Genomic DNA, 27,112 nt, shown 5'->3' with positions numbered 1-27,112 from the left:
ATATGTCAGAAACATAAAAGAAAATGTCTCCCAAGAGGATTATGAGCTCAGTCACCATTTAACTCTTTGAAACCTTCCCATTTTGCATCAAGAAAGCTCTGGTGCTGTACTTGAGCAGAGCTCAAAAGGGGTGTGCACAGGAGGGTGGGTGGGGCTGAGTTCCCATTCACACTACTCAACCCCTGCTGCTTGGTTTAGAGCCAGCTTCAGGAACTTGCTCATGTGCCCAGTGGCTAGCACCTCTAGGCTGCTCTATTTCTTCTGCTCTGTATTAGGAGGTAGTATCAGTAAGGATATCTCTCTCCCCGCCACTGCTACTTCCTGAAGGCTATGGCAGTTCTAGGGAAGAACTAGGGGTTTAGAAGAGGATAAAGACACAAGTAGCTCTTATAATGAGAGGGCCACCCACATTCTGCTCCATATCTAATCTACTATCTGTTATTCTCCATGATAAGGCGACCAACTGCCTCACTGTGGGAAGCTAAAGTGCTTCTGTAGAGTGGCCTCCTCCTTTCCTCTTGATTTTAGCTACAGACCCTGGTAAGTAGGATCCATGTGCCTCACTCCTTCCTTTCCGCAGCACACCTCACATCCACTCTGTGAGGTCAGCTCACAGAAGGAGCTCAAGGCAAGGCAGCCTCATCTTACAGCTATTCTTTAGGCTAGGCCATTACATCTTTCATATGAATCCTGGTTAGTTTTTATTGTTAATTTAATCCAATACAGAGTCACCTTAGAAAAGGAAACCTCAGTTGAAGAATTGCCTCTCATAGATTGGCTTGTGGCCATATCTATGAAGAATTGTCTTGACTGAAGTGAGAGAGCTCAGCTCACTGAGTATAGCACCATCCCTAAGGAGGTTTATATAAGAAGAGTAGCTGAGTATAAACCAGTGAGTGAGCCAGTACCATCCCTTCATGCTTACAGCTTTAGTTTCTGAGTTCTAGCCCTGACAACCCTCAGTGATGTTTGAAGTCTAAACCAATAAACACTTCCCTCCTCTATGTTCCTTTCAATCATGGTGTTTATCCTAGCAACAGAATGAAACGGTTATTCCTCTTTCTGTCTGTGAGTGGGCTACTGAATGAGGGCCTTGAAGGCAGTGATGAGATAAAGATTCAAATGAAGAGGGTAGAGAAGAGAACATCTTGAAGGATGGTGATGTTGTAATTGAAGGATGGTGCCCAGCCAAGTAGACTAGGAGCCTGAAGGCATGTGCCTACAGGAAGTACTTACGATCCAGCCACCCCCATCTGTGGTCATGTCACAGTATACTTGCAACTTGTGACTTAGCTCCCCATTGAGGAAGATGGTGTAAACTCCACTCAGAGTGTCTCCATTCATCAAATGTTGGGCACAGTCTTGAGGATGAGAGAACACCCGGCCCCCTACAGAAGAAAAGCAATTGAAAATGTTATATTTAAGTGCATGTGTGTACTGCATACCTACATTCAAACCACAGTGTACACTTGGAGTCAGAGGACAACTTGAGGGAGTCAGTTGTTTCTTTCCACCATTGGGTCCTGGGGGGTGGAAGTCATATTGCTAAGCCTGGGCAGCAAATACCTTCTACCTGCTGGCCAATTCATCAGCCCCAAAGTAATTTTTAGAAATGGTTCTTATTTTTTTTTCCATTATGCACAAGAAGTCTTGTATCAGAAGAGGTTTTACAGAGTCCTGTGGTTAGCACTTCATCATGAGTTGTAAGATGTTCTAAGTGAATTCAGACAGTGAAGAAGGTATCAGAACAAAGCCTTTGCCAGCCACATGGCAGCCATGAAGGAGTGCCCATGCAAGCTCTCAGCTCTCTAGACATTACCACAGGATGAATGTCTAGGCCCTGTACAAAGCAATCTCTTGATTGCACTAAACAATCAAGTGGCCATGTTTTACAGTTCAGTTTTAATTCAAGGACAGGGCAGGGGACGTAAATTGCAGCTCATCTTTCAGGAGGAACAGCCCAATCTGTAAAACAATACCTAATTAGCTGCAAGAGAAGCTTAAATCCTGAAGCGCTTTGCTCTGAGATAAGTTTTGTGCTTATCAGGCAGACTGAGAGCCGTCTACTGGAGGGACTTTGCTGAGAGGGGAAATTAAAGGCACAGCTTGTCTGCCATGTGAGGCGTGGTGGCTAGAGTGCTCTGTAAATGTGGGTTTGTGGGTCCATGAAGAATATGATCAGACTATACAGTACTGTGTTTCATGTAGAACTGAGGTAGGTGTTAGCTACTACAGTGTCTCTTAGTGGTATTACTCATGTACTACAGATGTGACACCCAGCCCCTTGGAAAAGCCAGGCAGTGAATGATTAGCATGTCACACAAAAAAGATGACACATGAACTTTCCTGAGAGTCCCCATCACAGGTTGTCTGTAAAGCACTCTGTTCTAGGAAGAAGCTACTGAAGTTTTGTAGTTGTCATGTAAGCCCCTACTCCTATGCTACCCCCAACCTGCTGCCTCCCCCAGAGATGGATTAACTCTTTATTCTATATTCTGGATTGCTGCCTCAAGTCTGCCAGAATAGTCTGGGGGAACAATACACTTCAAGCACATTCACACCAAGGACTGGTGATATGCTTCTATAAAACTCATACTTTACAAGGTGTACTTTTGTTTCTATCTCATTCTTGTGAGAAACATGAGAGGGAGGCAGGTCAGTACAAAGCTGAGATTTATTTTAACAGACAATGAAACTGCTCAGAAAGATTCTGTTAGTGGCTAATTCAGGTGGCTTGTATTCAAGGTTTTAGAGTTTAGTCGAGTGTACTGTAAACTCTATTAAAACAATAAATACAACCAGGGATGGAGAGCTGACTCAGTGCTTAAGAACATTAAGAACATTTGCTGTTCTTTCAGAGGACCCAAGTTTGATACCCAGTACCCATATCAGATGACTCACAACCACTCCAGGAGATCTGACACCCTCTTCTGGTCTTTGTGGGCGCCTGCATACATGTTGTATACATAGATAGACATAAACACAAATAAATACAAATCTTCAAAAAAAAAACAGCCCTTCAAAAGGAATATAATCTATTATCTATGTTCTTAGGGGTTTTCATCTATCAAATGAGTGACTGAGTTTTGTATTTAACATAAGCATATAATATTTCAAGTGTTAAAGTTACCCCCAGAAAGTTCTATGTTCACATTGAGTGTTTCCCCATCAAACGTGTCTTTTGTAGTAACTTTAGAAAAGCTATTGAGTTGTATTTCCAGTGTGCCCTAGACCTCATGAAAGCTTGTATCTCGCCTATCCCTACGGTTTCCATTTATTTCAGGGGACAGGCATGAGTGACTCTGTCCCCTCTCTGTGTTGCTTTGGGAACACATTTCTAGTCATCTAGGCTATTCTTGATCCTGGTATCTGGAGCAACCAGTGTGCCCACTTGCCTTTCCCTCTCTTTCTCTGCTTGTGGTCTTCTTTCTACATCAGCATACGATGTTCTTGGCCTCCAGCTCACTGTTGCCTTATATACCATTTCTCCCAAAGAAGGAGATCTTCATTAAACCAACCCAGCTCCTTAGGGAGATAGGACTCTGCATTTCTCAGTACTCCGTGGATTCCCCCACAAAAATCTTTCCTCAAAACCCACTGTAGTAACATCACTCAAATACACACATAAAACCAAACCCACCTTGAGAATAGAGAAATAAGCAATTTTACACAAACTCCTTCTTCATTGATAACAACTAAAATGTATGTTATAGATACTTGAAGAGTATCCATTCTTAGTTTTTCTAAAGTTAGACCTAATATAAGCACATGTAATATATTGAGATGACTTGTTCTGGGGAAGAAGAATTTTAAGTATCTAAGATGCTGTCATAAAAGAGGCATTCACTCATCTTTAAAGATGCAAGATAAGAATAAGATCAACTGAAGGGATAAGTGTCTACAGAGTGTCAAAGATGGATGAGATAAAGGTCTCAGATGATGCTTGGAGAGGGAGGACCATATGCCCTGCTTTCTGAGCTCCTATAGTTAGCTGGCAGGTGGAGGCACTATCCAAGTGTGTGGGAGGTTGATGCATGGTTGCTGGGTGCACTTGCCTTACCCTTGACAAATTACAAGGCCATCTGGTTGTTAATAGATTCAATTTACCGTAATTTAGTCTATGGCATTAGTGGAAAGGCAATCAAGAAGCACTTTGCTTTTGCAGACTATCAGAAGCAGCAACCTGGGATTTTTCATTCCCTGGGAACTTGGAGAAGATTCGACATGAAGCTTCTCTCCATCCTGCTCCAGCCTTGAAAGTATCCCAAGTTTGTCTCAGACTCACTAGTCCTCGATTAACACACTAGTCCCTTTAATCTGATGAGAGAAAGCAAAGGCTTGCTGAGGTTCTAAAGTTACAGACTTTAGTATTTTTCAGATTTTTGTGTTCCACCCCAGTTCTTCCACATCATGATGTCAAGCAGGGAGACAGGCTCAGGACTCAGTGTCTGACAAAAGAGCTTCATTCAGATAGAGCTGTTTGTAGTTTACATTTTTCTCTTCTCAGAAGCCAAGAGTTGAAAATGGTAAATGAGATGGTGCCTCGAGGCCTCTTGGCCAGCTCTCCATGCTTAGATCAATATGACTGGGTGGATAACAGAATTAATTTTTCTCTTCTCTTCCTTAAACACACACATACACCTTCCTGTCTCCCTCTTCTCTCTCTCTCTCTCTCTCTCTCTCTCTCTCTCTCTCTCTCTCTCTCTCTCTCTCTCTCATTCTCCTTCTCTCCCTCTCCCTCTCTCATTCTTGTTCTTTCGTCTCTAAGAAGAACGTCCTGAACACTCCTTCTTTCAGTTTGGGGGTTGGGATGGAGAGGAGAGGGGATATTTGGCCTTGAGGGTAAACCTTGTGTTCTAGCCTTTGCCATTTCACCCTACTGCTTTGATGGTATTGGTCTTTGGCTCAGCTAACAATCAGAAAAATAATTTCATATTCCAATTGATCTGGAATTCATGTTTTAGAAGATTATCAGGGCTGATCACAGGCATCCTTAGCTCTCTGGAGTCTAGTCTAGTCTAGTCTAGTCAGGTATCTACCTTTAACCCTGATCATCTAATAATTTTTTAGACTAAGCTCATACCTAGGAGGTCCTCCCTCCTTCCTTCTGATACAGTAACTGGAGCCCGTGTGGATAGGGTAGCCTTTTTTTTTTTAAAAAAAGTACAAGCTATGATTATTACCAAGTTAGAAGAAAAGCAAAGCCAAGCGATTGGTACAGTGAAGTATCTATTCATGGTTAAACATTTCTAGATGTAATTGTGAGATCTGCAGACCCAGGACATTCACCGGAGGAATTGCTCAGAAATTGGTTTGTATTGGCCATCAAAGGCTGCCTGTTGAGTGGTGAGTAGCTATCCTCACAATGATACACAAGGGCAATCAGATGGCTTGGTGCCAGTGGGGAGTGGGAGAGGCTTCTCTGTCCCTTCCCAGCCCTCTCTTGTTTTGTGTCCTTGGGTACAGTCTTTAAAATGGTCATATTTAATAGCTCTAGAGAGCCTCTGCCCGCTGTCCACTCTGATGGACTCACCATAATAGCTAGTTCCTAGAAAGCCTCTGCCTGCTGTCCACTCTAATGGACTCCGCATCAGAACTGAAGCTGTGACATCAGCATGCTCCTCAGAGCACAGCCAGAGCAGGCTTCTCAGTAAATGCAGAATAAAGTATGTTTTTTTCTCCGCAGAAATTAATTTTAACGTAGTTAAAATTAATGACTCATATTTGCAAAGTAACTGATAAGATTTTGGGGCGGAGCCCGAGGCTGTGGACAGAGCCTAACTATCAGTCAGCCCATATGAGCTTGATCCATCACTTCAATTTTCTCAGGGAATCTTCAAATTTTCTAGCTCGTTGTCTTATTACTCACTTAAAAGACATAGGAAAATGTCCCTTGATTTCTAAATGCCAGGCTAAGAGACAGGAATACACAGAAGGAGAAAAGACATCTTTCAGGTGGCTCATGGTTCTCAAGCTCTCAGTGCTCTGCGATCAACATGGGAGGTTAGAAGGGCATCAAAGTGGGTGTGCAGTGAATATGGGGGCTGCTGAAGAGGGACTGAGAAGTGGGGTTTTGGAATGGAGTAGAATTTGACAAGGGCTGATTAGCAAGCTTTCTTGGTTTGGGAACTGACAGGGATCAGCCACCACGTAGTGGTAGAGGGCAGTATTTCAGGCACATAGAAAAGCACAATCCATTTGTAAAACTGAAGATTTATCAAACTAACGGGCACTGTGTTGGATGGATCTGATAACAGCAACGGAATCATGCTATGTAAGTAGAGGGACCTTCTGAAGCCAGTAGATACCCTGCTCTATTTTTGCAGACATAGCATTACTTGAACAAAATTTCCCTTTGGAGACAGGGGTATGTTTTTCCGATGCCTCCACTCCTTGAGTAAAAATTTTATACACGGCTGGAGAGATGACTCAGCAGTTAAGAGCACCGACTGTTCTTCCTGAGGTCCTGAGTTCAATTCCAGCAACCACATGGTGGCTCACAATCATCTGTAATGGGATCTGATGCCCTCTTCTGGTGTGTCTGAAAACAGCAACAGTGTACTCATATAAATCAATAAATCTTAAAAAAAAGTTTATACAGTCTCAACTTCTCCAGTGAGAGACAGTTATTGTTGAGCTATCTCAATTATATCATGTAATCCAGCACAAGAAATCTTTTATTATTAAAATTCACAGGGCTAGGCATCTGACTTGTTTCTCACTACTATCCTTAGCATTTAGAATAGAGCCTGACATGAAGTAGATGCCCCATCAATATTTATTAGATGTTTAGTGTCACATGAGTGATAGCATCCATCTGTTATGATAATAACAGAGAACACAAAATTAGATTCTCTGAAGACATGTGCAATCACAAAATTTAAAATGGGCCAAATCAAATTCTGTGACTAGTGACATGTAAGATCTTTCTGTAGTATTTATAAGATCATCTTATAGCAATGGTTTTCAATCTTCCTAATGCTTTGACCCTTTAATATGTCTATCATGTTGTGGTGGCACCTAACCGTAAAATTATTTCATTCCTACTTCCTCACTGTGATTTTGCCTGTTAGGAATTGTAATGTATATATCTGATATGTGACCCCCCATGGGGTTGCAACTCATAGATTGAGAACCAATTCTTATAATCTACTGTAAATAGTAGTACTATTCAACAAGACTCACTACTTTCAAAAAAGGGTGGCCATGTATCTCTGCCCTGTTTAGTAGTGCAACTACTAAGTAAGTAAGTTCAGTGCCCTAAATGAAGGGGACCATTCCTTGCATACTACCATTTCCTAGATGTCCGCCAAACTCAAATCATATAATGTATAGAATATAATAACTATTTTTTCCAAAGTTTATTTTGTAGTTAAAAATCCCACACTAAAAAGATTCTCCAGGCTCAGGTGTCTTTGCTAGTGAGAACAGATTGAGAATTTGAAGATGAACTCTCATTAGTTTTATACAATGTCTTTCAGGAAACAGAAGAGGTAAAATCAAATAAATTTCTCAATTTTCTCATTGAGGCCAGAGTTATTCATATTGAAATAAACAGACAAAACAGTATTAAATGGATAGCACAGGCTGGGTAAGAGATTTGAAATCTATTCTTCCTTCCCATGCTGTCATAGAGAACTCATTGCCTGGCCCCTTTTGCCTTGCATTTGGTCTTTCTTGACAACATACACTACCAAAAGGAGAGTCTGGCAGCCCCGAGAGAGAAAGGGTTTAAAGGATGAAGTAACCATTGCCCCGAGGAACAAAGCTACTCTGAACCAAAGAGCACAGTTGATAAGTCATTGGTTATCTTAGTACAGTTTATTAGAATAGAATCTTGATTAGATATGCTAACTTGACTTACAGAGGTAAGGAAAAATATCAACACCCCTAGAGAAAAATAAGAAACTAAAACCCAGGAGAGATATTAAAGCCAGATAATAGGGTTTAAAGTAACAATGCAATAGATAAGATAAATAAAGGTTTTTAGACTCAGGTAAAATATGAATAATGAATTGGAGTTTCTGACTGAAACCATCTTTTAGAAGCTAAGAGGGAAGAGTAAAGAGAGACAAAACTAAGAGGTTTGGAGAACAATGCACACATTCTACCATCTAGTTAATAGAAATCCTGAAGAGAAAAATATTACAAATAGGAGGAAACACTTAAGTGAATAATAAAAACAAGTGTGTACGATGTCCAGATAAAACATGGCAGATTTAAAAGCATCACTGAATGTCAAACTACAGAGAAAGAGATAAATGACCTCTTAGAATGAACTGTGAATCTATTAAAAAGAAATACAAATATGGGGCTGAGGAGATAGCTCAGCGGGCAAAGTGCTGCCGTGTGATCATGAGGACCCAGCAAGCGTGTCTTCCTACGTCTGTAATCTTCCGTATGGCAGAGACAGAGCCAGGCAGGTCCCAGGAGCTCATTGACCAGCCTTTCTAGCCAAACTAGCGAGCTCCTCAGTGAGAAACTCTTGTCTCAATCAGATGCAAGAGTATTCAAAGAAGATAACCGAGGTTGTTGTCTGGTCTCAACATGTATATATGTGCATGTACACATGCATGCACACAAGTACAGATTTCCCCCACCGCACACACACACACACACACACACACACACGAGTTCTAGAAGACTCCAGATAGAAAAATTCAGTCACCTACGGGACAAAAATCTAACTTTTTGACTTTTTGAAGGCAATAATGCACATGGGATGGCAATAGGAGCTAGGTGTGGTGGCACATGCCTTTAGTCCCAGTGTTTGGGAGGCAGAGTCAGGTAGATTTCTGTGAGTTTGAGACTCACAGACAGGACTATATAGTGACTTCAGGATAGTCAGGCTTTATAGCAAGGTCCAGTCTTAGAAAATAAATAAATAAATAAATAAACAGTAGTAAGACAGAAAGTTGGACAACTTTTTATTTCTCATAAAGTTCATGAAACATGAAGATAGAAACAAAAAAATGGATGAGCCAATTTTCTTTATGATCAGAGATATAAACTGTGTAAATAGAGTTAACTAAATCTGAGTGTATTAAAATCTCATATTTGGGGTAAAATTGTAAAGTAAAGTTTTGTAATAAAATAGCAAATAGTGATCATGAAGATGAGTATTTTAAAAAGTTACCAATATGAGTCACGCCATCAGTAAGCATGGAGCATAAAAACCATGACTTATTAAACTACCATTTGGTAAAATTAATTGCAAAATCTCCTAACTTGAAATAGAAGAAAATTCTATAACTTAAGTGTTTCGTACCACAGATTTAAGCAACTACTATTCTTGTTTATATATGGCTCAGTCAATTACATATTCTATTTTAGAAAACAATTGCAGTGTTAAAGAGATACGGTGAGTAGGAGTTAGTGGGGATTAAATATCTGAAGTTTTAATTGTGTTCTCTTCAAGAGTGTGAACAAGCCAAGGTTAGCTAGCCTCGCTGTCACTGATAGCTTTGGAGATTCCAGTTAATGTGAAGTACAGAAATGAAATCATTATTCATAAATGATACAATACACAGCGTGTGTATTCATGCTCATGCTTGGGTATGTGGACACCAGAAGTCAGTGTCTTTTGTGACAGGCTCATTTGCTGAACCCAGAACTCTTCTATTCAGCTAGACTGCTGGGCAAAGCCCTGAGATACTCCTTCTCTGCCCTCCACCCCCTAGTGATGGGATACAGCCCTACCCCCTACCAATGGCGAGGGTGCTCAGGATTAGAACGTGGGTCCTCTATAAATGCACAGAAAGCAGTACTTTTATTACCTCTACCTACCCAGCTCTATATTTACCTAAAATATTAAAAGAAACAATAGATAATTGCAATTAGGAAGAAAGTCAGCAGGATTGCTGGATAGTGGATCAATATATAAAATCAATTGTATTTTTCTGCATTAGCAATAATCAACTAGAAAATATTTTTTTAATTAGATACAAGTCACAAAGCAATAAAAAATAATAAAACCTCCAGAAATCAAACAAGAGCACAGGAATGCTGTGGGGAAAATTTAACATTGTGAGAAACATAAAGATTATTTAGATAAATGAAGATCTAGTCTATGTGTTTTAGAAGGTATAACTTGCTATTATAAGGCTGTCAGCTCTTCTCAAATTAACTTACAAGTACATTGTGATTGTAATGTAAACTTCATTTAGAGGACTTCATACCTAAATGGGATAATTCAGATGATATGACACCTATGGAAAATTAAGTGCCATCAAATATCTAAATGAACCTTGAGTGGGAGCCAAGGGAGTTTGTCTTAACACGTGTCAATGTGTTAAGATTAGCTCTAGATACAAACATGAAATGTTTTGGCTTTGATTTAAAAAAGAATACCAGATGAATAGAGCATGGTATAAAATAGGTAATTCAGAGTTCTGAGATAGATTATGTGCATGTGTGAACTTAATATACAGGAAAGCATACATCAATGAACAGATGGCTTACTTAGTGGATGATGCTGGTATAGCTGGTTCACTATATAAAGAAAAATGACCTGGTATCCCAGTTGAATGCCATATATGAAATGGATAAATCATGATAATAAATCACAAAATGAAATGAAGAATACTGAAGAAAATCTTTGGATCTATTGGTAAGAAAAGCCTTCGTATTAAGGATGTTAGAGGTTCAAGCAATGCTGGTCAATACTATCAGGAACCCTGATGGAAAAATAAGCAAGTGACATGAACAGGTCATTTACAAAAAAAGAAAAGTCAAATGTCTGACAAACAGGAGAGATGCTGAAATTCAAACTTACTGTTACTTAACATGATTCATCAAAAGTAAGGAGACATCGATTATACTTATCAGACTGCTAAACATTTTGAGGCTGGACCAGGCTGGTCTGTGTCAATTGGTTAGGAATGGTGTGTGCTCCCAGAAAACAAGAGCATGCCTGTGTGTCCAGTCTGTAGGTACTTAATCTATACAAGCACATACCCTGTACCTAGCAATTCCTCTTTGGGTATACAACCTTTGCATGTCTCGCTGGTCCACAAATGTCCACTGAAGACACACAATGCAGCATCGTTTGGGACTGTGAAAGGTTGCAGACAACCTGATGCCTGTCTTAGAGAGTAAAGACGCAAAGGTGACTGATGGGCACATCAAGTAATATTTCACAGTAATTAGACGTGAAAGACAGATGAATGTAAAAGTACTCAAGCAGAAAAAAAAATATGTGTAATGAGTTATATAACCCAAAACACATTAGACACATTTAGATCATGGGTAATCCAAATAGTCCTATAAGAATGTTTTTCAAAGGCAGGAACAAGAGGCTTCCAGCTTAACATATTGTAATGGTTGTATGTCAAAGAAAGAAAAAAAGAGCTGGGCAAAAGGAAAGAACTGAGGGAATATGGAGAGGGACCTTGGAGGCTGATACTGAGAACACACAATAAAGAGGGACCGTTTGATTAACCCAAACCTTTGATCTGACATGTAGCTGTTGATTTCCTTCGGATGAGATATTCATATGGTACGATTAGTGTCCTACCTCCTTCTCCATAAACCAGCCTCAGAGAAAGGCGAAGGCAGACCTTCCTCTGTCCGTGTCTGGGACTGTCTGTCTGTCTGTCTGTCTGTCTGTCTGTCTGTCTTCATGTGCATGTGCACATGTGTGCACTTCTCTCTCTCTCTCCTCTCTCTCCCTCCCTTCCCCCCCCTCTCTCTCCTGCTCTCCTGCCAGGCATCTTTTGTTCCTCAGGGAAATAAAACATGAAACTGTTTGTAAGTGGCAGAGCAGTGGGAAATCCCCCCAGCTGCTGCTTGGATGGAGGGGCACGTGATGCCCCGGGGGAGGGGGGGCGGGTACAGATTACCAGGCTTCCCTTTCGAACAGAAATCATGGCAACACGACTTTTTAAAAGTCCACTACCCACTGCTTTGTAGTCTAGAATTTGCCAATTTTCATTTATTTTTAAAACCTGAAAAAATGGAGTTTTATGTCAGAGGAGACCCAAAATTTTCTTGGAGAGCTTCATGGAACAGCCTGACCTGAAAAGAAGATAGCAGGGGGCAAAGGCAATAAAGAAGAATAAAAGTACATAAACAAAATAAGCAAAACCACAACCTCATCTCATTACTCATCTCTAGCTACCTCTTCATTTAACCTCAAGGTCAAGACAACCCTTTTATAGTGTTTACTGCCTCTGAGGAGGCACTTCAGTGTGAGTCTTGTTTGCCTTTTATAGTATTAAAGGAGACAATGAAACCTGCCTCTCCGAAGATCATTTCACCAAGTCCCCGTGGCTCTGCGGGGAATATTTGTTTCCTCATTTAAATTCATGTCTCTAAAAGACAAGTAGACCTTGGATATAATTTCAGGAGACAGCAAATTATAAATAATGTATCTATATTTTTTTCTCTCCCATACCACTTGTATATAATTCCCCCCGGAGTCTTGTGCAAACACCAGAGACAAGAGGACAGGAAGCTATTAACATGATGGAAAGATTGGAATGGGCTTGTATCATCTAGTATGAGCATAGGAAAAGGCATCTTGATCAGAGGAGGTTTCTAGGCCAGCTATACCAATGCTGGGGAGGAACTGAGAGGAACAGAGGAAAGGAAAACTGTAATCAGGATACACTGTGTAAGAAAAAAATATCTGTGTTCAGTAAATAGAAAAAAGGAAAATTATTATTATTTATTGGCATCTCAACTCTTTCCCAGACTGTTATATAAGCATCTGCTTGAGCGAGTCCTTTATCTTGGTCATCCCAGGACAGGGTGAATGTTTGTCAGTTATGGAGGCCACATGGAAGCCAACCTTTAAACTCTGTTGTCCATCAGAAAAGGCACTGAAAACTCTCACAGGATCAGCACATCCTTGGAATAAGATGCAGGTATATGGAAAATGCAGATACTGTCAATTAAGTTGGAAAGGATCCTAGCAGCCAAAAGGAAATTAACTCCTTCAGCGTTGGTGTACTATCATGGGACTTTCAGAGGTCCCCAGACTTCCTCAGCAGGATTAACTCATGCTAATGGGGTCTATACAGGCAGTCTTTCAGTCTTGGATTGGGTGAAGAAATTCTGCTTTTCATTTTGGCTGTTTTCCTTTTTCTAATACCCCTAACCCCACCATTTGGAAACAAACACCCTTGTATTCTATTCTTTCAGTAACTTTCCTCTTGGCAAAGGCGGAAAGGATAGAGGGGCAGGGACTAGGGTAGGAAGTAGACACTGAAACCCAGCGTGATGTACCCAGAAAGATTTGTACTGCAGTGGCAGACAGAACCTGAAAGGGATTTTGCCTTCATATTCTGCAAGATGCACCTCTTTGTAGCAACCCTGAAAAGGGTATTAAGACTATTCTTTAGTTTTAGTTTTTTTCTGTTTTTGTTTCTTTTTGTTGTTGTTTTTTAATATCAAGAGACTTCTATTTCTATGCTCTGAAGCTGAGATTTAATTCTCCAGTTCATCTAGTATGTCTGTATGTGCCATCCTTTGTACCTGGGACACTGGCATGCATTATTTCTTGCCCAAGAAATTTTCACTCAGCACTCAGCAACTAGTTGTCTCAGTGGGCTCTGATAAATCTCCAAAACAAAGCCAGCAGGGTTTGGGATGCATCAGTGACTTAAATTTCAGCTTTCCATTAAAACCACAACAGCTCCCAAACGTGGATACTCCTTTGCTACATATCAGGGGGAGTAGTGAGTCCATTGCTGGTATCCTAAACACTACACAGAGAGAACAGCTAGTTGGTAGCTATATTCACTGCATAGATGATGGGCTCCTCACTTCTCTTTCCCTCTCCCCCCTCTTTCTCTTTCTCTCTCTCCTCCCTTCATTCTTTCTTCTCTGTCTCTCCATCTGTCCGTCTGTCTATGTCCTTTTCCTGAGTTAACACTGGCTATGTTTAAGGATCCCAGTGTCAACTGGAGTCATGAAAGAACAACAAACCAACTCAAATAGACACCAACTGTCACTGGCACTGCCCACGAACCAAGCCGCTAGTCAGTCTCCTCTCCAGATTTCCACTTAAGTTGTTAATTATTACATGATTTAATCCTCTCAAGTCCCTGGCTAGATCTGGAGTCCTACATTCAATTGACTGTGTCTAAGACAAGGCAGTGATGGTCACAGAAACCACTGTACTTCTCTGTCCAGTGAGACCTGGAAAGGGGCTGCAGCTGTAGATGACACAGAAACTTCAGATGTTTGACCCACCACTTACTACTGGCAGCTGTGACATTAGCAGGGTAGGAATAAAAAGCTCACTTTGGTGACAAAATGATTCCTTTAACCCAATAAACATGCAAAGTGCAAGCTCTGTGCATCTGTTTGCTGTGTTCTTATGGTGAAAAAAATCTTAATTCAGCAGAAAACTTCTCCCAACTAGTCTTTAAGTGGTGGCTTCTTAAAGGATCCTTTAATTAGCCTGTGAATATGCAAGGCTGGGTTTGAACAAGAGGTAGTGCTTAATAAGGTATCTTTGAAATAGTAAAATGGATGTCAGCCTTAGCAGAGACATCAAGTGTTCTCTATGTTTGGTAAGGATATCTCATAGATTCATGTCTTGTGTGGTCACAGTTCATTTATTTTCCTGTTAAAAAATTTGCTTTTGACTGAGGAACTCACTGAAGACACTTTTTAATGTATTGAAGAGTATAAGAACAAAACAAACAACACACATAACAACAACAGCAACAGAGGAAAGGGACTTGTTCACTAGTTCACTGCCCGACAGTGACTTGGAAGTCTAATCAACTCTTTGTTTTGTCATCTAGAATAAGTATATTGAGAGAAGGGTATGGGGGTGGCGCTTCCTGTTGCTTCTTTTGGGGTGGAAGAGAAGGCTCTGGGATATGGAGGAGAACACAGTTAATATGGTACTCTGAGGATGCAGGAAACCTGTGTTTAGGGATGAGGGATATGCTCTTATTAGCCCTACTGCTGGACACACCCTCATCCCTATAAAGGGTCAGACTGGGCTGGCGGGCAATTAAAAATCACAAACTATAGATGGATGCTATGGAGGTATAAAAAAGACTCTTAACAGTTCAGATTCTAGGGACTACCTGGTATTAAATCTCAACTTTCTAATTTAAAGGGTATAGGATCTTGGATGAGTTATCTTATTTCTATTGTACCCTATTTTCCTTGCCTATTTAAAAAAAAAAGTACTAGTCTATAGAACAGATGCTATTATGAGGGTGAAATTCCTGTTAAATAATGCAAATATTATATTTAGGACAATACTTGCTAAAAAGCCATGTAAGTCTTTGAATTCCAAAAGCCTTCTCATTTTTTTCTTTCTGTGGAGCCAGGAAACAAACTTGGACCTTGAACATATTAGGCAAAAGTATTCCATTAAGCCATATTCCGTGTGTGTGTGTGTGTGTGTGTGTGTGTGTGTGTGTGTGTGTTTGGGGATGGGGGTGGGGATTGAACCTGGGACCTCATACGTACTAACCAAATGCTCTGTCACTGAGCTATGTGCCAGCTTCTATTCCTGCCCTTTCAAATGGTATTATCAGTCATTTTAAAAGATTGAGCGAGATACTGGACATATAAAAATACTTTTTTGAGGCTTTAGTACTGAAGGTTTCTTCTGCTACGTTTACTAAAAGTGTTGCTGAGGACAGCATCTGGGGAAGGGGAGAGAGAAGGAAGACTTTTTTTTTTTTTTTTTTTTTTCCAGAAAAACATGCAGGAATTTGGAACAAGAAGCAACTTGACCTCTCTACTTGGAGCACTTGGTTGGTCCTCATGGACCACAGAATGAGGCAGGTGACTTTCTGTCAAGGCCTTGGGAATGGGGGAGGGAGAAAAGGACGCCAGGCATTTTTGATAGGTTCTTTCCAGGCCAAGGCTCAGCAGAGGTGCCTGGGAGACAGATGTCATGTAAGGAGAAGAAGGTATCAACGTGACTCCAAGTCCCTCACCTGTGGTAAAGACCGTAGAGGTGAGGCTGCTCCTTGTGGCCTCCTGAGCTGCCTGCAGGAGCACTGTGTAGTCTGTGTTCTCTGACAGGCCCTCCAGCCGGATCCAGGTGTCCTCAGCATCCACAATCAGTTCCTGCAGAGAGCCAGAATAAAGGGAGCTGGGGGGAACGGCCAGCTTGCAATATGGGACAGTATGGAAGCTGGGTCAGCAGTGCTGTCCTCTCCATCCCACAGGAAGGAGGAAACTGCCAAGAGGCAGGGGGAGTGGGGGCAGCTCCCATGTGAGGGTTAGACCAGCTCCTATCTCACAAATGCACAGGGGATAAATTTAGGTACCAGGATTATTGAACCAGTAGCTTTAGACTGCATGGGGTTTATTGTAGAGCAGAAGCAGCCGAGGCAGCAGAATCCTAGGCTGTCCTACTGCCATCAAACAGACCCACTTTACTTGTTCTCTAGATCCGACGTCCTTCCTTCCACTTTCACTTTTAAAAAGCATCCCGTAGCAAGGGAAGGTGTGCTAACTAGGGGCCTAGTGGATTGTGTAGACTGATGACATAAAGCCACAATTTATCATCTCCTTACCATAGGCTATGTAGATGCTGCTTTTATAATGCTTATTGAGGCATAAAACCTTTGAGGTTTATTATCTTGCTCATATTTGCTTGGCCCTGGAGGCGAGAGATTATTCCCAGAGAGCGCAGGATAGGGTGCCGTCATCGTGTTTCCCACCTGGATATGGACCACCTGGTGAAGCCGCACCTTCGCACCATTGACTCTCCAGAGAGTGCTGACACAGAGGGGGTCGATGCTTTACCTCAGTGTGGGTGGAGAGCAACAGCAAAGCCACAACTTCAGTATTTCCTGGCCCACAAAACCTGGGCTCTCTCCTTAACAGCAGGCTGTGTGTCTAGGCTCTGAAACCTCTTTCCTCACTGGTTGCCTGTGACTTGCTTCCTTCTACCCTGTGACTTGCTTCCTTCTACAGCCCTGCAATTGCCACGGTCAGTTTCCACACGGCCTCACATAGAAGAAATGCCCCCCCCCCCCCTTCCCAGCTAACATTTACCTTGCGGCTTCCGTCGGTGGACTTGTACGTCAAGACGTAGTTTTCAATCGCAGCTCTGGGTGGCTGCCAGGAGATCAGTGCACTTTGCCTGGTGACTTCACTGGCTGTCAGGTTGTCAGGAGGGTCGAGGACTGCAAAGAAGAGGAAATGTTAGGGTGTCCCTGCCTCCCCGCACCCCAAGAAGAACTCTAAGCTTGGGCATGACATCTTCCAGTACAAGTCTTTCTGCCTAGGACCCTGAACCCAATACTCCACTTTGTGCTTGAGTTTGAAGCAGTCCTGTATCTTAGTTTGTTCTAATGATCTCCTGTTCGTGATTTCACGCAGCAGCTCCCCACTACCATATCAAGATTTCTCATATTGCTCAGCATTTCTTGCACCAGATATAGTTTTTTTTTGGGGGGGGGGGGGTTGGGGTTTTGGAGATAGGGTTTCTCTGTGTAGCTCTGGCTGTCCTGGAACTCACTCTGTAGACCAGGCTGGCCTCGAACTCAGAAATCCATCTGCCTCTACCTTCCAGGTGCTGGGATTAAAGGCGTGCGCCACCACCTGGCTCAGATACAGTTTTCATACCAGACTTTCTTATCTGGCTCTGCTATTATCACATAGATCCTGGGTATAAAAACAGAAGTGCTCACTAGCAGAGAGACACAGGGACCATATTCAGCCAAAACATGCTCAGATCACCAAAACTTGGTTCATTATCTATTTCTTTACAAGGAAGCATCGAGATTAGGTCTCACATAATCCTCCAAGCATGCCAGCTATATAGCAATCTGTACTCACGGGTGGAGAAGTTGGTGGTGATAGTGCCACTCATGAGAGGCCCACTGGTGGCATACATGGTGACAGTGTAGTGGGTGCTAGGAAGCAGGTCTACAAGCTGGAATTCTTCACTGACTCCATCAACCAGGATGGTCTCTCCAGCAACTAAAATCAGATACATACATATGAGGAAAATCCTACTACATCTAAAGCATTCCACATGGACTTGGTACCCCAGATTTCTGGAAAAACTACAGATGATACAGCTTATTATTCTATACAAGGATCCTCTCTTATCTTTATGTTTATTATTGTTATTATCATCATCATTATTATTATTATTCAGAAAAAGCATTCTGTATATGAGGTCAAAAGTGTCTCTACCTTCTACTCAGGCCTCTGCAAGCAAAGAACAAGAATGGTTCTTGTTTATCTGGTTGTTTCCTTCTGTCCACATTCCCCCCTCAACAGTTCCTTCCTTTAGCCTGAGAAAATACAGCCCCTGTGTCTCATTGCATTTATAATGACACTCCTAAAGCTTCCCTAGTTCTGACTGCCTCTCTCTGGACCAGAAAGTTACCAAGGTCCTTGCTGCAATGCAGAACTTGGGGGAGAACTGAGATCAGGAGTTGGTATTGCTGATCAATGCTATAAACAGGTTAGTCTGCTTCTGTGTCTGTCCTTTGTATTACTCCAGGCTTTAGGCCAGCAATAGATCATTGCCATTACATGCTGAATTTATTAACAATCAATGACTTTATCACCACTCCTCTGGTTGATTATTTTGACCCATGGGCAGAGTTTGCCTTTACATCTGTCATCTTTTGCTTTGGTTGAATTTTGGACCACAGTTTCAGTTTATTAAAATATTTTAATGTGGATTCAATCAATGATGGTTTTGTTTTATATACAAATTTTGTAAGCATGTCTTCTCGGGACCCGTTCAAGCTGTTAATGAAACTGTTCATTAGATTATAGCCAAGCCCTCTGTTAAACAATTAGAATATTTCTGAATCACTCAGCATTTGACAAAATTTGTTATGCATACTTCCAAACTAGGGCAGACCTGATGTTTCAAGTTTGTGGTGATCTAAAGGCAAATGGAACAAAGTATAGAAGGTTGTTCAAACAATCTGAAAGTCTTTGGGAGAATATAGATAATGCCCATCTTTTTGCTGTCCTTCCTTGTGATATCCTGCAGTCCATCACTGCTCTACTGCACTCAACTATGGCGGGTTCTCAAATGCTTAGCTCTCTCCAAATACAGAAAGGGTGCATTTTCCATTCGAATTCTCTTTTGACTTTTCACCCCCTCTGAGATCTTGCCCCTTTCTTCCCCTCATTATCCTGATCCTAAATTATGGTGGACCACTGGGTGAGGCTCACTATGCTGTCTTGCATATTTTATGCCACAGCTCATGTCAAGCTATATTGATGTCTCTGCATCATCACTAGAAGTAAGTTCCATAAAGATAAGAACTCATGCTTTGCCTCAGAATTTCCCTAGGCTTTGCCGGCACGTGGCCCATGGGAGGTTATCAAAAGCATTTGCTGAGTGAATGGATGCAAATGGACAGGATGGAGCAGGGCATTGCCACCTTGAGCAGGTGCCTGACCGCCTTAGGGGACTCAGGGGCACTTTGTTAGAAAAGATAGGGCTGTCATTCAGACCCGAAAGACAGGTTTTCTAGGTTGACTTTTGGGGAGAGAATTTCTTGGTGGGGAAAATGACACATGGGCAAATGCATGTAAGCTTGAAAAGGCTTAAAAGGGCTGTTTTTAAAAAATGCTGGATCATGATATGCACAGAGGGATGGTAGGAGTTGAGACTGGCTGTGCAGGAACATAGAGGGCTTGGGATGTATCCAGAATATTCTCTGAGCAGGATTATGCAGTCAGCCATACTCCTATCGACCCAAACTCATGGTTTATCATGTACATTTCTATCTTAACTGAAGATTAAATGATACTCAGTTTTCTAATGCCTATCTGAAATACAAATGTGCTAACAGAGTTGCAAAACCAAGCAATCAAAACAAACAAACAAACAAACAAACAAAACAAGGAAGCTTTGTGAACCTGCTAGTGTATGTACAGTAATGACTTTCTAGTTTGTTTGATAGCCTGTGTTCGTTTTCATTTTCCCAAACTTTGACGATAAATTATTCTTTGCAGCTTGCAGAATTGGCTTTCTCTTTCATCTCTGAAAGTCAAGACATCTGCCTGCCTTCTGTTCTCTGGTATCTTTGTTCCCTAGATTCCTCACTATAACCCACAAAAATTCTGTGATCATATGTTTAATTGTGGCCAAGCAATATTTTCCCTAAGCCTAGATATTTGGAATATGCTTCTGTTTTGCTCTGTCTCTGTCTCTGTCTCTGTCTCTGTCTCTCTCTCTCTCTCTCTCTCTCTCTCTCACACACACACACACACACACACACACACACACACATGATTTCTCTGTGTAACCTTGGGTGTCCTGAAATTCACTCTATAGACCAGAATGGCCTCAAAGTCAGAAATCTGCCTGCTTCTGCCACCACCAAACACTGCCCAGGTGCTTTGAGGTCTCTATTCAACTTCAAATAGTATATCATGAATGAGCATAATAAAAACAGCATTGATATACAGATTTTTGTATTGATTCAAACTTTTGGTTTGGGTGTGAGTAGGAAAGACCAGTGCAACAGATATATTGCTTAGTATGTTTCTTGCTCTGTAAACATCTAGAAAGTTCCCATCTTGCCTGTAGCACTTTGGTGAAAATCCTAGCTCAGTTAGCTCTGATTTTGGCTTTTGTTCTTGGTTTCTTGCCTTCCTTGAACTTTTCATACTGAGAATTTGTGATTCTCCTCGTCGGTTGTTTACAGGAGTTGGGAGATATCTTTTGGATTCTATAGGGCTTGAGGGCTATATAATTTCCCTAACCTAAGGTAATTTCTGATTTGACTTTCAGACGGGAAAAATGAATCACTACTTAACTCCCACACTGACTTGTAGCTCCAGTCCTCACTACCCCAACCTGCAGACACTCACTTGCAAAGTGTGTGAGGACGATGACATAATTTTCCACTTCACCCATGGGTGCTTTCCATTGAAGCAGGGCTTCTGTCGGCGTGATGTTAGTAGCGATCAGATCTGTGGGGCTATCCATGGCTGCAAAAGGACAGGAGACTATCAGGCTAAAGAAAGAGGAACTGCTAGGTGTAAGTACCATAAACCATCAGAATTTTCCTATGTGGTACACATCTGTCACTGTGCTGGGTAAAATAATGGAGAGGAGACTGATTCTTTTTCTACCTGTCTGGCTCCACTGATACCCTTCTTTTCCTCCTTTTCTCCTATTTTACCCACTTCTCTCCCAATTGCCCTAAGTCCTTCTTTTAAATTATTTCATTCAATTCCTGTGTGCAGAATTCTTTGATGGGTTCAATGGGAAGTCAGACATTCAAAATACTCTATTGTACTTCAGACATTTCAATCCACATGGCGTAAAGAAGCTATAGAAAATTTTATGATTCATTAGTTACCGAGATAATCCTGCTTTCCAGCCCATTTGTTCTTTCACACATGCAAGAGTGAACTTTGTGGAAAGATCTGTGTCTGTGAACTTCAGGAAGTGTGGTGGAAGTGTACGGGCACCTGTGCCAGTGGTCACAGAGTTGTAGCCACTTCTTACACCACCACCCACAAGCTTCACTCCAGACTGTGCTCTGGGCATCCTTTTTGTTGCATAGAGAGCCAGGGGGGGTTATACAAACTCAGGGAAGCCAAGATTGCCTGTCAGGGGAAGAAAGCTTGCTCGCGAACAAATTATGATTTTACTCACCCAGGCTGTAACTCTTGGATTTCCTTACATGTTTCCTTTTCATAAAGTTGGAATGTATTTATAAAATGGATGCTATTAGAACAGTTTAAGTGTTAGCTCAACGTGAGTCAGACAGTTTATGTTTGGGAATCAAGACCTACCAATGGTCTACCTCTATTCTTTGATTAAATGAGCTGTAGTTGATGTTTTTCTTCTCCTTTGGCTTATGTTCCACATCCAAAGTAACAATAAGAAATAAAAACATTTACAATTTAACATTTTTAATTTTATTTGTAATCTGTGATTTCAAAAAACGTTTTTAAATTCAGCTCCTATGAGTACATGGTTGGGTGATTTCTGAGATGTGTACCATCTCTTAAATGAGTTGTCATTTCTATAAGTTTTAAGATCACTGTGATTACTTTAAAACAACCAAAGGCACTTCTGAGTGCGGCACAATTACTGGAAGATGCCAGAGCCAGTCTGACTAACTTGAAGGATGGCAGGGTGCTTTGGTGCGCTGCTGAGTTTCTACTTTTGAGATGTCTGCTGCCTGTGACCAAAAATCCCAGGAGTTAGCTTTTAGCCTGAGTCACAGCACTCTTATCTCAGGAACACAGTGTTCTCGAAATACATTTTATGATTTTCAATGAGAAAATTTAGCAGAATTTTCAGGAGGGCAGGAAAGGGCTCTCTTGGCTCAATGGTCATTACTTCTGGTCAACATTTATCCACTGCCTGCTTTAATGATCATTGACAAAACATAGTTAGTGCATCTACAGTCACAGACCCAGAAGGAGGGAGACTAGGAAAGATTAGACTACCTCGTGCTGCCCTGAGAAAGGTACATTTTTATGTTTCTGAAAGACGTTTATGCCACTGTGTTAAGAGATGCTCTTTTGGCGCTTGTGAGAGTAAACACAAGTGCCAAGCAAGGATTTCTTAGGCACATTTCTCTCCTTCAGAAAACCCCATCTCTAGGGAAATTAAGCAGTGTTGGGAAATCCAGGTGTTCTCTTAATGAGGCAGGCTGAATGTTTTCCTATGTGTAGTGGAAACTGGTTTAACGTGAAGGTTCTCAATGTTGAGGATAGAAGCTGATGACTGTGATTTCCAGTGACATCTGTAGCATATCGTTGCTAATTCTATGTGGTATATTTGCTTCAGGACCAGAGAAGGAAGGCTAGAGGCCTTTCTTAAAGGGAGCCCTGTCCTCAGCCTTATCTAAAGAGCTAGTTTTCTGAAAAAGACATGGTAGGAGAATTTCTCTTCCCTACTTTCCCTTCCTTTAGAGCTCCTTCTGTGAAGTGGCCTGAGGACACGGGGCATTTCGATCCCACTAGTCAGCCTACAGGAGAACAAGGACTACACAGTGTTCCTGCCAGCAGCTGGGGACACCGTGAGGGGTTACCCTTCCCTCTACTGCCTTCATACAGGTGATGGCCCTAGAGCCTTTTCGCTGGAGCAAAGGCAGCACAACTATGGGGTGGCTGTATATAATGAATAATCTCACTCCACCCCCTAGTTTCCTGAAACTGGAATAACAATGCTTTTCTTAAGTTTCTCCATCCCCCAAGTCTTAAAGGGATCCTATGATGCAAATGTTTGCGGTGGAATCTGTCTCCATCATGAGTCTTTGAAAGGGCACTCTTCACAGTGGAAGTTCCGTGAACATTCCTAACCTGAACCACCAAGACTCCCCCTCAAGTGTGACTCACCAAACTCCTATTATTAGACAGAACAGTCTGTGGGGAGAGAAACCACAACTTGTCCTGAAGGACACCGTGAGTCAGAGGAGGCAAGGAATGGCGCCTCAGGCCCCGGAGCCAGTATCTTCAGTCTGAGCTGGAATGATTTCACTCTGCTTCCTGTGTTTCTTTCAAGGCTGTTGCTTATGTCCTGACCCGACACTTAGCAAGAGGGCCATGTTTACCTGTGTGCACCAGGGTGCAGATGCGTTCACTCTCCTCTCTGCCCCGTACACTGTTGAGGCTTATTTCATATTCAGTAGCCGGATACAGCCTGGTGATGGTGAACTCTGTCACAGTGTTGGGCACCACAGAGCTGTCTAGCCGCCCCACTGAGGAAGAACAAAATCCATCACTAAATGTTCAACAGCTTTCTTATCAGTGAGTCCATGGCTCAGTGTACATTGGGACAGATGGGTGTGGGCTCAACATGCAATAGGAAAAGCAGATAAATGGTTCATAAGATGGTAATGGTGAAGTTTAAATAGATTTTATATGCTGGTCCCACTCTTTCATTTTATGGGCTTCTTAGAACAGAAGTAAATGAGCTATTTATTATGTAGGTTTCTATCAGACTGATCTTCTCTGAGGTGGGCATATCAGTATAGTGGCAGTGGAATGGGCAGAATTGCAAAAAGTGCACTATACAGCCCAGAGAAAGGTAGTCTGGAAAACTGTCCTACCTCTGGCTGGAAATGAACATTGCCTCCACTTTGTTAACAATGCCTCATATACCAGCAAGAACTGGCAGTATGCAGGCAAGCTCTCAGCCAACTTCTCTGACTCATCCGCTGGCTACAAAGGCAGAATTAGGATCACTGTGGTTCCCGTTAGGGCTCCATCTGGCTCTGCTGGGTCTTTATCCATATCCTGGATTCTAGTCTTAGACTTTATGCTCAGCATAGAACATGTAGCCCTTATTGCATGCTGAAGAATCCTCTGGATATATGCCCAGGAGTGGTATAACCAGGTCCTCAGGAAGTGTCATGCCCAGTTTTCTGCGGAACCGCCAGACTGATCTCCAAAGTGGTTGTACCATCTCGCAATCCCACCAGCAGTGGAGAAGGGTTCCTCTTTCTCCACATCCTCGCCAACACCTGCTGTCTCCTGAGTTTTTGACCTTAGCCATTCTGACTGGTGTAAGGTGAAATCTCAGGGTTGTTTTGATTTGCATTTCCCTAATGATTAATGATGTTGAACATTTCTTAAGGTGTTTCTTAGCTCTCCGAAGTTCTTCATGTGAAAATTCTTTGTTTAGTTCCATACCCCATTTTTTAATGGGGTTATTTGGTTCTCTGGGTTCTACCTTCTTGAGTTCTTTATATATAAAATGTGGTATATTTACACAATGGAGTACTATTCAGCCATTAGAAACAATGAATTCATGAAATTCTTAGACAAATGGATGGAGCTGGAGAACATCATACTAAGTGAGGTAACCCAGTCTCAAAAGATCAATCATGGTATACACTCACTGATAAGTGGATATTAGCCTAGAAACTTTGAATACCCAAGACGTAATCCACATATTAAATGATGTCCAAAAAAAATGGAGGAGTGGCCCCTGGTTCTGGAAAGACTCAGTGCAAGAGTATAGGGGAATTCCAGAACAGGGAAGCGGGAAGGGGTAGATGGAGGAACAGGGGGAGGGAAGAGCGCTTATGGGACTTGTAGGGAGTGGGGACCCAGAAAAGGGGAAATCTTTTGAAATGTAAATAAAAAAGATATCAATAAAAAAATAAACTTATAAAAAACAGAAAAAAAAAAAAGAACATGTAGCCCCAGCTCTTGGTAAAGTCGTATAGAGTTCATTGTTTTTCATTGCACAGCCTAGGTAATGGTGTCCAGTTATTTCCAGGGGTAAAGTGTTTGACTCTCTTGGTGATACAGTCAAGCTTATTTTGAGGGGAGTTGGTGAGCTCATGGTTTCTCTGTTGTTCTTCATCTCTTCATGGATATACTCTCAATTTGAGGGAATATGCTACAGTGGGGTCCTATGCCATGTAGTTGGGATTGTGTCCGCTTAATAATCTCTACCCAACTTCAAGCCATATTTATGTTTGAGAAACAAAATCATCTCATTACCTTGGGTGGGTCGATATGATACTCGGTAGTAATCAAAAGGCGCAACAGGAGAGCTCCAGGAAACAGTCAGGGAGTCCTTAGTCACGTTGCTAATTGTGATGTTTTTGGGAGGATCAATTCCTACAAAGATCAGGGAGTTGTGGGGAAAAGACAGAAACACAGTTTGAAAATGGGATATATATTCCTAGATTTGTGTTGAGCAGCTGGTGTCACACAGGCAGCCATGACCCTACACAACTAACTGGGCATCCCTAACATGACAGTCAGTGTGATGTCACACTTGTAACATCGGAGCTATGACCAAAGTTAGTTATGAATATTCTAACAACAGGAAGCTAAACTGACAAGGTCTGTGCTTTTTTACTACAACTACTAGCTATCTACAACAACTAGAAACTTCCTTTTAAGTTCGTGTGCTTTATTTCAAAGAGAGAATCACATAATGATCTTCTCTAAGGGAAACTTCTCTTGGAAAGACATAACTCTGCTCTTCTCTTTTAGTTTTCAGCAGCTACTTTTGGTTCAACTTGGAAAAACTGCCTATTAAATGTAGAGAGATTTTTGAGCACAAATCCTAAATGAATATACTTTCCTAAGTTATATTTTATTTATGGTATATACTTATGGTGCATTTAAACTGTGGGGTCAAACTCACTGACTATTTAACATACTTTTCCAAGTTGTGAGTTCTTGTCAGTATGTAGGGAACTATCTAAACATAGGTGTTTTATGTGCAAACATGTCATATTTGGGATTGCATTTGCAAATGATCAAAGAGAAATGGCCCAATTCATATAGAAGTTCTATGGCTTCTGAACAATATGAAAATCAGCTCTTGTCTCTGACTGCTAGGTAACTACATGGTTACATGCTAGCTCTATGTTGATTCTGAGGAAGAATCATTTATTAGGCAGGCAAGAAATGACTTTCCAGAATAGAAACATCATCTTTTTACTTAGAAAGTTTCCCTTGGAGACAAGCTTTATCCAGGCCTTTTCCCTAGATTAGTAAATCTAGGACCAGTGCATTCAAGACTTGAGCCCACAGAGCATTGGACCTGTCCTACTTTTCAAATTGGAGTTTCTCATCATGTCTTTTATGCAGTGCTGGAAGAAGTACCTGCTTCAGAATAACTCATAGAAGTCTATAGCCATAGACTCATTCTGATATTTCTTGAATGCTTCCCTTTTTAGATTGTATTGCTTGTCAAAGGTAGATGTGAGAACCTTCTTCACCAACCTTTCCAGCCTCACCTGTAGTGATAGAACCCACTATGGGTTCAGAGGTTACCATCCCATGGACAGCTACAAGGTTCACTATATATTCGGTGGCTGGCTGTAGACCCATCAGGACAGCGTGCCTCTTGGTGGCATCCAAGAGGACTTCCATCATCTCCTCCTCTTCATCCCTGGGGCTGTAGTTCAGAATGAGTCTGTCTGCTGGGGGAGATGGGTCGCTCCAGGTGATATTGACACTGGAGGAGGTCACATGAGAGAAGTGCAAATGGGAGATAGGGCGGAAGCCTGCGGAGTAGAGAAGATTGACTGCTCTGAAGCACATGTGTGGTAGCAGGCCACTGGGGAGAGATTTTTTACTTCCCTCTATGCTATTGAGGGTTACACTTTCACCCGCTGGCTCAGAGGTCCTACCTCCTATTCCCACTCCAGTCCAAGCTAGTCTACTCTTTCCAAGACACCTACTGAACAGTCCAATCTAATAAAAC

At 41.7% G+C, this 27,112-nt stretch overlaps 1 protein-coding gene across 2 annotated transcripts in view; it reads right to left on the bottom strand.

Annotated features, from left to right (window-relative positions):
* The window catches only part of Tnr (tenascin R), a 75,124-nt gene that overhangs the window by 11,079 nt on the left and 36,933 nt on the right, over nt 1-27,112 (bottom strand). For both annotated transcript variants that reach the window (XM_052200407.1, XM_052200408.1), the window contains 8 exons: nt 26,643-26,912; nt 25,390-25,509; nt 23,490-23,636; nt 20,785-20,904; nt 17,770-17,913; nt 16,984-17,114; nt 15,915-16,047; nt 1,237-1,388 (listed from right to left, as the gene is read on the bottom strand). In XM_052200407.1, the coding sequence (XP_052056367.1) occupies nt 1,237-1,388; nt 15,915-16,047; nt 16,984-17,114; nt 17,770-17,913; nt 20,785-20,904; nt 23,490-23,636; nt 25,390-25,509; nt 26,643-26,912 (1,217 nt within the window). The remainder of the gene's footprint in view (nt 1-1,236; nt 1,389-15,914; nt 16,048-16,983; nt 17,115-17,769; nt 17,914-20,784; nt 20,905-23,489; nt 23,637-25,389; nt 25,510-26,642; nt 26,913-27,112) is intronic.

Source organism: Apodemus sylvaticus, chromosome 12 (genome assembly GCF_947179515.1).
Source record: "Apodemus sylvaticus chromosome 12, mApoSyl1.1, whole genome shotgun sequence".
Taxonomy (NCBI): Eukaryota; Metazoa; Chordata; class Mammalia; order Rodentia; family Muridae; genus Apodemus; species Apodemus sylvaticus.
This window is presented reverse-complemented; position numbering and strand designations above follow the sequence as displayed.